This window comes from Pristis pectinata, chromosome 10, assembly GCF_009764475.1.
Source record: "Pristis pectinata isolate sPriPec2 chromosome 10, sPriPec2.1.pri, whole genome shotgun sequence".
NCBI classification, from domain to species: domain Eukaryota; kingdom Metazoa; phylum Chordata; class Chondrichthyes; order Rhinopristiformes; family Pristidae; genus Pristis; species Pristis pectinata.
Genome location: NC_067414.1, coordinates 48,200,830 through 48,214,344, shown reverse-complemented (window position 1 = coordinate 48,214,344; position 13,515 = coordinate 48,200,830). Strand labels below are relative to the sequence as shown.

The following is a 13,515-nucleotide window of genomic DNA, read 5'->3' as shown; positions in this document are numbered from 1 at the left end:
ACTCGGTAGCACTATCAATGACACTTTCCACAGCTTTGCTGATGACTGAGTGTAAACTTATTGGACAGTATTTGGTTGGTTTGGATTTGACTGGCTTTTTGAGGACAAGAACTACCCAATGAATTTTCCACATTGTCAGGAAGATACCATTGTTGTAACTACACTGGAATGGTTTGGCTGGAGGTGCACCTAGTTATGGAGCATGTCTTAGGTACTACAGATGGGATTTGTCTAATCCTGTAGCCTTTGCTGTATCCAGTGCTACCACCCATTTCTTGATATCATGTGATACTTGGCTTCTATGATGGTTGTGACCTTGGGAGGAAGCTCAGATAGGTTAACAACTCAGCACTTGTGGCTGAAGAGGATTGCAAATATTTCAGCTTGTCTTTGGCACTTCTTTGCTGGGTTTTGCTGCAGCTGAAGATAGGATCATTCTTGGAAACTCCTTGCTCCATTAGTTGTTGAACTGTCCACCATCACTCACATCAGGAAATGGCACAACAGCAGAGCCTTGATCCTTGGCTGTGGGATTACTTAGTTTTGTGCTTTCATGCTTTTTTTTGCTGTTTAACATACACGTTATCCTGTGTTGAAGGTTGACCAGGTTGTCACATTTTTAGATATAACTGGAGCTGCTCCTAAAATACCCTTCTACACTCATTGAAATAGGGTTGGTCCTCTTGCTTGATATTATTGCTAGGATGTGATCTGGCAGGCCATGGGTTTGTGGTGGAATATGATTCTCCTGTTGTTGATGGGACATAGCCTCGTGGCTGCCTGCTTCTGAGCTGTAAGATCTACTCTGAACCCGTTCCATTCAACATGATGTCAGTGGCACACACTGAGTGTTTCAATTGAATTGCCATGCCTCCAAAACATGATTTCCTTCATGACTTTCATGTTCCTTTTAAATCTTCTAGGACAGTGGTCTTGATTTTTCCCTGGAGCTGTGTAACAATGTTGAGTAACTCCAAGCCCAGTAGAAATTCTTTCTAAATTCTTTCTCTACATATTAAGAGAGATTGGGTCAATTAGTTTTTTATTCATTAGAGTTCAGATGAATGAGAAGTGATCTTATCAAAACTGACAAAAGGATTTTCCCAATGGCTGCAGAATCCAGGACCATCGGTCATAGTTGAAGGATAAGGGATAAGTCATTTAAGACTGATGAGGAGAAATTTCTGTGCCCAGAGAGTGGTGAAGCTTTGGAATGCTCTACCACAAAGCAGCTGAAGCCAAATCATTAAATATTTTCAAGAAGGAATTAGATATCGTTCTTGGGGCTGGATCCAAAGGGTATGGGGTGAAAGCTATAACAGGGTACTGAATCAGCCACAATCATTTTGAATGGCACAGAATCCTGAGTGCTTTACTTCCAGAATTTTCTCTAAGGTAGTCTGGAATGCAATGAGAGCCTGGGGTATGGAAACAAAAGAATATGTCTACCTAAAGGAACTGAATAGAATTAAAATCCTTTTGAATATAGAAAAATGTCAACTGGCATAATTTCCACAGTTTGTATCCGCTTTATATGTAGTGTCGGTTTTGAACAATGATTTTTGGTGTATGGTTGCTAATTCTCAAAGAATTGCCATGTGACAAACTGGTCTGTCAGCTGCCATAATGTTTATATATCACCCCATTAATTGGAAGTAGAACAGGGCAGCTCATGGGACTGAAAGGTCCACCCAATGCAAGATTGTGAAGATTGCTTGAATACAAGTAATCACATGAGCTGCCAGAATGGCAGTCTGAGAGGAACCCTTGAATAAAGAGGTCACAGCTTGCTCTAAACCCTTTGTGTAAAATGTGTATTTTTCTGCTCATTCCCTCTTTAAGAATTGCAGCATGTGACCAACTTCTCTGTGTAATTGAAACATTATTTTAGTGTAGAGATTGCTGGAGGCTGGCTAACTCTGTGGAGAAGGTACACAGCAGAGAAATGCTGTCTGCCTCTCTATTAATTCTTTTCTAAACAAAGCATCTTTGGCTGTTAGTTAAAGAGACTACCTGCAGTAACTTAGATAGCGAAGGGGAGAAGATACTGTGACATGATGTCAAAGTACTGTTTGAAGAAATTTGTAAGCTGTGCCTGAACTGGAATATCACATGGCAGATGTGATTCCTCCCAATCCAAATAACATGTGGATGCATGCTGAAGAACACAAAGTTGTATGATTCACTTGAAGTAATGAACAATTAAGCAAATAAAAGGTTGCAAGATTTTGAGGCAAGTAAACCTTTTAAAGAATGGAGGTAATAAAGGGAAAAGCTTGCATTCAAAATTGAGCAATTCCAGATAAAGCAGAGCAGAGAAAAGTAAACTATTCTATCTTATCAGTCATAAGGGGAGGAAATTAAACCAAAGCTTAATAGCCATCAAATGAGACCCCAAAGAATACATCAGATACATTATGGTATATTGCAACCTGCCTAGAAGTGAAACATTGACAGGGACACATTCTTTATACACAACCAATATCATTGCTACTTGACATGGGAGCAATAAACAATGCCCTCCTAAGGTAGGACATCAAACCTGAGATTGCATAGTTAAAACCAGTGAGTCATATGCTGTCAATGCAAAAAAAAGACTACGCTGAAGCCTGCTGGGAAATAGTCTCCAAAAGTGGTAATCTCCCAAAGAATCTAAAGAGATCTGAGGTGAAGCTCATTGTATTTGACCAGGAAGGTGACATCCTACATTTGAAATTAGTACAGGATAGCAGGTAGAACTGAAAGGTCCACTATGCAAGCAACCACTTTGGCTGCATATTTTACAGATGAATTTGTAGATGTTGTTCATGGAACAAGGAGACCAGGAGTGTGAAATGGTTCAGCAATATAAATAAACATTGTTAAAAAGAAGGAAGTCAGGCTGCTACCACAGAGATACTAAAAGCTTATCATTGCTAAGGATTGGGAGAAATAAAAAGTGAGGATGATGCCTACATCAGACTGATACCAGATGTGAAAGAAGGCATGCCCTAGGTCACATAAGGACATAATGGAGAGGGGTGTCTGTATCAAAGGAATAGGTGCGGGTACCATTCTGAAAGGACAGTCCATTATCCCAAAAATCTTGTTAAAGTAAATCACTCACAGAGAGGATAGTCATCCTAGATGTCTTTTTTTATTAAAGGAAGAATGTAACAAATGCAATATTGGCTGGTACCATTTAACAGTTACAGCATATGACCAACTGTTGCCTGCTGTCTTGATTCATTGCCTTAGTGTAAAACTTGCCAGAGATTGCCCACCTCTGCAGAATAGGCACAATCAAGAAATGCTACCTCAATCCCTTTAAGTTCTTTTAGTTATAATAATTGGCTACCCCACAGTATCTTAGAAAGTGACACAAAGAACTCCTATCTCCCAGTACCCTGGCACTGCTTAATGGGATATCAGATATAATGGAAGGCATATTGTGGGGGATGTGGTTTAAAATGAACGAATCAGAAAACCAATGCTTCAGACACAAGATAATCCTAGCACATCAACCAAGGAGCTTCTTTAAAGTATTTACAAAACTATTTACTCATTCCTGAAATTGAAATGACCTTTAACCTGAATATAGCTCAGAATAAACTTCTGTTGCTGGCTGAAGTTCCAACTCATTGCACTCAAGACAATGAACTAGACAACTGTTTATTCATATTTTTCATAATTCAACACCCCCCCCCCCAACTACCGCCCCCCCTCTTCCCCCCCCCCCCCCCAACCTACCAGTTCTAGCATTTGATTCCTCTGACTTTCATCCATCAGAAACTCTTGGCATTGCTATTCCCTAACAGTTCAACAATAGGTTATTCTCTGCCATTCCTGAATAGGATACAAGGAAAAGAACTTGGCCCATCAAACTCATAGAACAAATTCACTGGGATCATGACCCCTGTTACTTTCTCTGCTAGGATACGTTGGCTGAAGGGCAACCAAGTGTCAAATGGGTTCTAATATCCAGGGAACCCATCTTATTCAAAAGAGCACAATTTGTGGCATGAGTGCCTAAGCCAGGGATGGGGTAATGTGCCAGCCCATGACATAGCATTTCTTAATACTGTCCACAGCTTTGGCAGGGCCCACTCTCGGGGGGAAATCTGCTTTGCCTTAGGACATCCTGATACTTGGACATCAGCCTGAAACTGCGAGGGCTTCATTTCTTGGGATGTTACAGGAATTCTGAATTTATGGAGTCTCCAGCTTCACTTTCTGTAATACATTGTTGGTACAAGATTCTGCCCTTTAACAAACCCAGTGTAAAAGTCATCAGGCTGGGACCCCAGCTCTGAACAAATGTCCCACCATTCCAACAATTCCTGTAGAATTACCATGCGGTTATCTTCAATCCCCTTGTCATTTGAACATTGATTCTGTTATAGTTCTAATCTTCGAACATCTCTCTCTCTGACCATATTGACGCAACTTTACTTAGCATTCCTTTGGACATTTCATATTCATTCTAATCTCCAAGCGCACCATCCTACACACTCCATCCCATCCCTAAACCTGTAATTTGTCCAAGACTGGGATTCTGTTCCATGACCCTGTCCAAAACTGAGCGACATCACAGAGAATGTGAAAGAGCCTGAACTACTTCTGTCTTGAATAGGATTGCTACTGGCCTCTCAATTTTCCATGATGTATAAATGATAGTAGGGGAGACACAGGAAATGGATTTCTCTCCTTAATGCCAGTGTTGCCATTGATTCATTAAGCCATTATATGAAGGCTGATAATAGTCCTCAGGAGGTGACGATAGTAACACTTAGAAGGAGAGTGGCCTCTTATCCCTCCAGTGTGATTCTGAGGACATCACTGGGATCTGGTTTCTTGTCTTTAAGCTCAATCACCTGTGCCCCTGGTATTTAATGTTATTCTGCTGCAGTGTGATCAATATTCTGCTCATGGTGGGTTCTCTATCAATGGCAGTAATCTCACTTGGATCCTATGGTTCCCTTTTGATTCTAATTTGGCCCTGCCAGAATTTCACTGCAGAAAGGACAACCCCAACAACTGACTCATCACTTCCAAGACTACAGAACCACTTAAAGTCAAAGTCTTTCCTTCATTTTACAGCTTCTATAACTCAATTCTAATGTTACATAATCACATTTGCTGATTTACATATTTTTTTAATCCTTTCAACTCTTAAATTTTTTTTAACTCTGGGAAAATCTCTTATAACAATGATGTTAGATTCTCACCTGGGTTTCTCAACAAAGTAACATAACCACTAATTATTTACTTCCAGTCCATCCACAAGGTAATAGATGTGAGGGCTGAATGTCTGGTGGAATGAGAGTCAATTCTCCCATTTGATTGCTGTAACCTTGGTGAAGAAACTTCAGGATCCCCATAAATTATTTTTTCCAGAATACCTGTGGCCCTTCCATCAAAGTTACAGCAGATGAATGGCTGAATCTCCTTCACCATATAAATTATATCACATGAACTACTGAAAGGCAATGAGTACTTACTGCAAGGATAACCTGTAGCGAACTATGTGCCACTTCTATATACTGGTATCCTAGCAGGCACCCTCTGACATAAATGTAACGATGATCCTCTGGTACCCATTCCGGAGTATCAGTTATTGTCACTACCACACATCCTGGTCCATTCTCCATCCACCAAGAACGATGCTTGGATATGTTAAAGGTCATAATCAGGTTGGTATCCTGCAACAGAAAAGGATGATGGTTTTAAGCAGTTGTTGAATCAGTTGATTAAGCATGCTTATTGATCACTATTATTAAATTCAATTGACCACATGGTTGGCCATAAATGTAATTTTTCCAATTAAACATTTTATTAATTCTATACACCTCATTATTTTGCTATTCTTTCTCTAATATAATACCCTGTGGCAAAAGAGGAATTTGTTCTTTCTGTTGTTATGAAAAAAAATCAAAAATTTCCATGCTATTCATCAACAATTAGACAATTGAATGTAAATAGGCATCAGAACCAAGGAAAGGTATTGTAGATTCAACATGAATGTCAAACCAGTACAATGTGTAAATCATTAAAATTGCTGAAAGGTTCAACATTTTCTTAATCTGATATTTTTCCCTACTCAAAGATAGAAACCGAACTGTTTTAACTATGTGTGCCCTATTTAAAGTTTTCATGGAAATTGTAACATTATAAGTGCTCTTGTCTTTCATTGTGTCACTTAGGTTGAGAACTTGTTTGGTTCTTCAACAGGCAGCATAATTATGTGTCGGTTACTTTGAATCTGAAGAGTTATCCTCACAAAATACAAAAGGAGTAACAAGAATAATACTACACTTGAACCTTGGAAAGTGTGCAGTATTCATTAGTATGTTTACTGTTGCACAATAATTGGCACACTGAAGGCCATATTGTCTAAACCTGGTGGCAGCAACAACAGGCTTATTTTGTTTCCTCAGCATAATGGTAGAGCTAACAGCAGAGGCTGTCAGCTGATTGGTACTAATATACTGAATGTGACATGCAGAGGGAGACTTTGGTTAGCAAACATTTTGTTGGACAACTTAAATAGTGGAAGGCTCAGTGGAGGATCAGACGTGGGAGGATGTTTAGCAAATGGTATATTGATAAAGTTGAGCAGTAAATTATACAAAATCCAGGAAATCCCAGCAACACTTTTACAGGATATAAAGAGAGATGTTTGGATAGAATCCGTTAAGGATGGGTGCAGAAATTGGTATTCATTCATATGCTCTGTATGTGCAATATAGCACTGTATGTACTTTGAAATCAAAAGAGTATAATGTCATTTCTTTCAATATCGTGTTACTGAAGATAAATTTCCAATTTTGAATATTATTTGAACACCTTTGTGAGGGAAGAATGTGTGGAAATTTCTTTGATGTAAATGGTCAGTTTAAAATATACAATAAATTGTCAGAATTTGAAAATTCATGGAGTTATGCAGCGCAGAAACAGCCCCTTCGGCCCAACTAGTCCAGGCTGACCAAGATGCCCTTGCCGGTGTTTGGCCCATATCCCTCTGAACCTTTCCAATCCATGTATCTGTCCAACTGTCTTTTAAAAGTTGTTATTGTACCTGCCTCAACCACTTCCTCTGGCAGCTCATCCCACATAGATACCACACTTTGTGTAAAAAAAAACAAGTTGCCCTTCAAGTTCCCATTAAATTTTGCCCCTCTCACTTTAAACTTATGCCTTCTAGTTCTTGATTCCACAACCCTGGGAAAAAGACTGAGTGTATTTACCCTATCAATGCCCCTCATGAGTTTATACACTTCTATAAGATCACCTCTCAGTCTCTTATGCTCCGAGGAATAAAGTCCGAGCCTGTCCAATCTCCCCCTATAACTCAGTCCCTCAAGTCCTGGCAAAATCCTTGTAAACGTTTTCTGCACTCTTTCCAATTTAGTTATATTTTTCCTATAGCAGGGCGACCAAAACCAAACATAATACTCCAAGTGCGGCCTCGCCAGCCTTCTGCACAACTGCACCATGACCTCCCGACTTTTATACTCAGTGCCCTGACTTATGAAGGACAGCATGCCAAACACCTTCTTTACCACCCTGTCTACCTGTGACTCCACTTTCAGTGAACCATGTACTTGTACTCCAAGGTCCCTCTGTTCTACAACAGGGCCCTGCCGTTCACTGTGAAAGTCCTACCTGGATTTGACTTTCCATCTCTTGCAGCTCCACACAAAGATGCCCCCTTTGGTTTTTGAGGGGCCCTATTCTTTCTCTAGTTACTCTTTTTCTCCTTAGTACACATAAAATCTCTTTGGGTTTTCTTTAATCTTCTCTGCCAAAGCTATCTCATGCCCCTTTGGTGCCCTCCTGATTTCCTTCTTGAGTAATTCACTTAGTAATAAGCTTGGAAAATAGAGGAACACCAGAGAAATATAAAATGATGAAGAAATCCTGTGATGTTGTAACATCAGATTGCACAGCGGAGCCTCCCATTTTGAGAAGGAGGTTCCTTGGATTGTTTAAAGAAAGATTATCAATTTCTTAGTGCACAGCTCCAGCAACAAGTTTCATCCTAACATTTGGTGCAGTTGGAGTGACTGCATGAGTTTCTTCTGAGTGCTCCAGTTTCCTCTCTCAACCCAAAGACATGCAGGTTGGTCAGTTGATTGGCCACTGTAAATTGCCTCTTGTGTGGTAGAATCTGGAGGGAGTTGATGGGATGGTAGGGAGAATAAACTGAGTTTGGTGTGGGATCTGTGTAAATGGGTGCATGATGGTGGGCGTAGACTTGGTGGGCCAAAGGAGAACGTACAAACTCCTTACAGACAGCGGAGTTTGTATGTCCTCCCTGTGTCTGTGTGGGTTTCCTCCGGGTGCTCACGGTTTCTTCCCACATTCCAAAGATGTAGAGGTTAGGAAGTTGTGGGCATGCTATGTTGGCGCCGGAATAGTGGCGACACTTGCGGGCTGCCCCCAGAACACTATGCAAAAAGACGTATTTCACTGTGTGTTTCGATGTACACGTGACTAGTAAAGATATCTTATTGAAGGGCCAAAGCCGTATAACTCTATGACTCTGTCAGGATAGTGGGCCCAATAATCAAGCCTCCTGAATTTTCAATCACTGGGTTATCAGTAAGGCAGAATCCATGTCTTACTGATCCCAAAGGATGACAAGAAGCTCCCTTTCAAAAAAAAACAAAGTTGTTTGCTTAATGCAACAAGGGAGAGCACCATACTCTGTGGATCGAGATTCCACCCCAAATTCTGCTTTTCCCAATACATTTTCATCAGAATCCAATGCCACTGGGGAAACTTCTGCTCTGTGCCCAAGGAATTAAGTGCAAGGTTCCTGCTGAAAGTATACTCCTCAAACTGCAGCATGAGCACAAAATGAATACACAGTAAATATTAAGTAGCAGATCATACATTTCTCTATCCTCCTTGATATGTAATATAGTAGGGAAGCTGCTAACCTCATAAAGCACAGACTTCAAAATATAAGCTTGTTCACCCATGATGAAATGCTATATTCTGAAAACCAGCTGAGATATTCCCAGCGTTCTTAAAATTTAAGGAAAGGAAACCTTCAGGCTCCTAGTGTAGAACTGAAAATAAGGCTTCAGACTGATGCACAAAGCCCAATATAATTGGAGACTCATCAAAGAAAACTATACCCAATCAAAAGGCTCCGTCCTGTTGTCAGTGAAATCAGATACAACAGTCAATCGGATGTAATCCCTCATCCATGGATCTGATCTAAGATATGGCAGCAAAAATAATTTAGGGCATGAAAAGTAGAAATGACTTATAAAATGTAATTATGGTTCTCAAAACCAATCCAAATATATAGTCTGCATAATATGATACTTTATTCATAAGATTAGGAAATCAAACTGAAAATACAGAACATGTACTAAGTCTGTTCATAACTATGCTTGTTGATGCATTGTACTGTATTATAACAAATAAAGTAATGAATTATTGCCAGTTCAAATTAGTGAGTGGTAATACAATTCAACAAATATTGCAAAACTGACTGAATTCACAATGGATTTTCACAAAATTCTTAATTTCGTTGACACCTTTACATTTTCAAAAATTCCTCAATCATTTCATTTTATACTTCAAAGCAAAGAATTGATTTTGAAAGATTGCTTAATATAGGCACTTTCATAAAATTATGCCAAAGTTTCATATAATAAATATGATTTTGCACCACATAGTTTATAATTTATTCTTTCAATTTTTCATATTGTTAGACTTGATATAATTCATGTGTTGGTGTAATAAAAGGACAAAATATTGAATAAACTATTTTCCTGCTTGATGTGATTATCCAGCCAGGGAACTATAACAGACCGTATTATAATGAAAGCAGTTCCCTTATGTGGAGTTAATTTTAGCCAAATCTAAAAGGCTGGTAAATATTTTTTTCCATAAGAAGTTAGAAGTACTGAAAAAATTGTCATAGCAATTCTGGAAGAAATCACTTGAAAATTTATTCAAATTCATAAGCACTATTGTATAGAACTACATAATAAATTATGGTAGGTATTATCTTGTTCTTTTTGCAGCTTAAAGGAGGTAATGTAGTTCAAGAAATAATGTAAACCATTAAACAGTGTGCATATAATTAAAAATAATTGCTAATGATCTGTATTAATGAGCACATGACAAAAATAAACATGCAGTATGAAATGGAAGAAATTCAATTTTAAGAGATTAAAAATGATTTACTCAACTTGAAAGGGACCACAAGCTCATTGCCCTTAAGATTAAGGCAATCAGTTGTTCTGTGATGATCAAAAATCACTTCCAACAAGAAAAACCTTGACCATAATGTAACTCTGTTACCAGCGTACTCAACAAAGACAGTTCTTCTGGAACCAAAGAACTCAAGTTGCATTTGACAAATGGCAACATTAAGTTTGTTAAGTCATGCAGCTTGAAGTGCCAAGTTTATCAACAAGCAATCATAGCAGCCAGAGCAGTTGTAAAGGCTACAGGCTATAATTTCCATGCTTGCAATGACATTTCAGGCACATCTAGATATAAAAGGTATTTGCATCTATTTCCTTACCAGCCATTAGCAACAGAAAAATGCAGAGCACATCACAAGGTGTTTGGGAAAATACTTAAAACAAGCAGTAAAGAATTATACAGGTACCCTGCTTGGTGCTATCCCACAGAGCACTGATTTATTACAGATTCTTTGCTCCTCCAGCCTGAACGCTCACTGGCATATCCCTCATTTTACTTAAAAATGACAGTGCTAGGCAGTGTGAATTGCTGTGTTGGCAATCTGGTGCAAATCCCTTTTTCTCTCCACTGGAACTCCCCCAGTGTTGGATTGTCCATGGCTTAGTATGGGGAGGCTGCCTGAGAAGGATGGTGTTGGGTGGGTCAGTGCTGCCACTTATTGCTGAGGTGTGGGGTTTGGACTGTACCATGGCCAGCACGATGAGGTAGGGCTATTGCTGGGGACTGGCAGCAGCTGTTCCATTTGTTAACAGACTGCCTGGAACATATGGTCTCTCATTACCTCTTGTTGGATGTGATGGAAGTTGCTGCCTCCCCAGGTCTTTGGCTGCATAGCTCTCCACAGCCCAGAAATATCTCCAAAGCTGCAAGCTAAAGGGCAGCCAATGACCTTGTTACCATGGAGCAATCTCTGGGCTGTGGTGAGCTGTGCAACCAAACAAAAAGAGGGAGACAGCAGCTTCCATCTTATCCAACTCGTGGTGATGAGAGAGACCAGAAGATCCAGATGGTTAGTCAGCACATGCTGGACTTCCCTGTTCCCACACCCCCCCCCCCCCCCCCCCCAGCAATGGTCCACGTCTTAGCCCTGGCCAGCCCAACAGCAACTGTCACTGGCAGCCTCTCCACATTGATTCCTTGCTGGATTCTCTCCAGGGTCCCCATGCAGTAACACTATCAGTAATGCATCTTTCATACGTCTGATGCTATATTGACACTTCTTAGTGCTCCATTATCACCCTTATACTTGGGAACACACTCTGAGCACTATGTGAGATACTAGTGCAGAAAATGTTTTGAGAGACTACAGGGTCTTCTACTGCTGGTTGAACCAGTGGTTAGTTAATTCACAACTACTATGAGGCAAGCAAAAGCAGACATTACTTTGCAAGTTCACAAAAAATGCATAATTGGCTGTTTAAGTTTATATAAATGTATGGAAAAAACCAAGTTTAATTTGGGCCAAAAGGTAGAGTAAAAGCTAATTTGTTGTCTTAGGTTAGAATCATTTCACAATCATTAATATTAAACAACAAAAAATCCAAGAGAACCTTTCAGATACAATGCTCAGGAAATTATTATTCATCGATGTACGAAGTATTGCTAAGAATTTTAATTACTTACATTTAAACATTTTATTAGTTGTCATAATCCTGCTATGTATAGAAAGAATGGGATGTACTGATTGTAATGCATGGCATCTCAATGTCTCCTATGAAATGTCACTGAGATGTGGTTGACAGCAAGTCACATGTTCACTACATCATACTAATCAATTAGCCATATGGAAGATTTCACAAATGTTTCTTGCTGATTTCTGTACGCTACCTTCATATTTAGGAAGTGTTAACCTTTCTCCATTCTCACATGCTAATAACAAACTAACTTCGAGAGAAAAAAAGTGCGTGAATCGCAGCAGGGCCTGGTTTTGTCGTATGGACTCCTCTGGTCTGCTGACCAAGGTCCTGACCAAGTGACCAAGAATCCAACATTTGACTGAGGCCCTAATCTGACTTCACTGAGGCCTCAATACCTGTACCCTTCCTGAATTCAATATTGACATAACCAGGGTTTTTTTTCTCTCTCTCCACAAGCAAAGCTGTACCTTTCTGTTTCAATTTCTTCCTTTCTCTTCCATTTCTAACTGCTGGTTTTTAAATTAATGGTTGCCTAGACAATTTCAGTGTTAACGCTTTCACAAGCATTCCTTCTGTTCTCTCCTCCCCTTACCCTTTCTGCAATTTAAACGTACTTGTTTTCTTCCTTTTCAAGTTCCGATAAAGGGTCCTTGACCTGAAACACTCACGCTGTTTCTTTCCCCCTGGAATGCTGCTTTGGCTTTCTGAGTGCCTTCAGGATTTTCTACTATTGCTTTGAATTTCCAGCAACTGTAGTTATTTTGGTTCAATGGAAATTTCTTTGCTAGGTTTCTCCCCTTTCTATGTTAACTTGGGATTGAGACTTCTCTGCAAAGTAACCACAGTGAAGTTCCATTGGGAAGCTCATTCTCTCATAGGTGATTTTGTTATGAGCTGAACATATCTTTTTTTGCTGATGGTTTGGTACAGAACTGCTAGCAAGGCCCCATTTGTGGGTCAGCATGTTCCTGACTTATGCGCTTGTGCATTGTATTGTGGAAATCAGAAATATGCTGGAGATCTATTGCATTTAACCTGGCCCTTTGTCACTGAACCCAGCACCAAGTCCATGAATGGGAGCCTAGTTGTGCAGATTGAAGGGCCACATATACTTCATATCTGATGTCTTAACTTTATGCCAGTCATTGACCCGGATTGTAATTATGGGCAGGTGTTATTTTTATAATTTAATACTAATATTTTTATTAATTCATATGATATAAATGTGTTTTAAGTAAATTTATTATTTTGTTTATGTTACGGACTCAGTGAAAGTCCCTTTAAGATAGAGAGTGTGTGTGTATGTGTGTGTGGGGCGTGCTTACGTCAATAGAAGATAAAGGACGTTACGGTGGTTGTTGAAGAAGTAAGAAGAAGAAGAAGGAGAGAGAGAGAAGGGAGAGAGACACCAGCCTGCTTGTTTTCTCTATCGATGGATGAGAAACAATAACTGTGTTTGCCATAGAAATCCATGTATGGAAGTTGGAAGTAATCCGGTGGAGTTCACTTTGTTGCTGACCTGTAGAAGGAAACAGGTATTTGTGTGTGGACGACCACGGTTCGGATGCTTTTCGGGGTGAGGAAGTCACTACCGAGTAAACACTGAAGTGTCGTTTGGGTTCCATCGTGGAACATTTGGATTTCGTATGTACTCTCTCTCTATGTT

General features: G+C 39.7%; 1 protein-coding gene across 3 annotated transcripts in view; it reads right to left on the bottom strand.

The window, feature by feature from the left end:
• Positions 1-13,515, bottom strand: part of nkain2 (sodium/potassium transporting ATPase interacting 2) — a 375,717-nt gene that overhangs the window by 78,328 nt on the left and 283,874 nt on the right. For all 3 annotated transcript variants that reach the window (XM_052025318.1, XM_052025317.1, XM_052025319.1), the window contains one exon: positions 5,481-5,681. In XM_052025318.1, the coding sequence (XP_051881278.1) occupies positions 5,481-5,681 (201 nt within the window). The remainder of the gene's footprint in view (positions 1-5,480; positions 5,682-13,515) is intronic.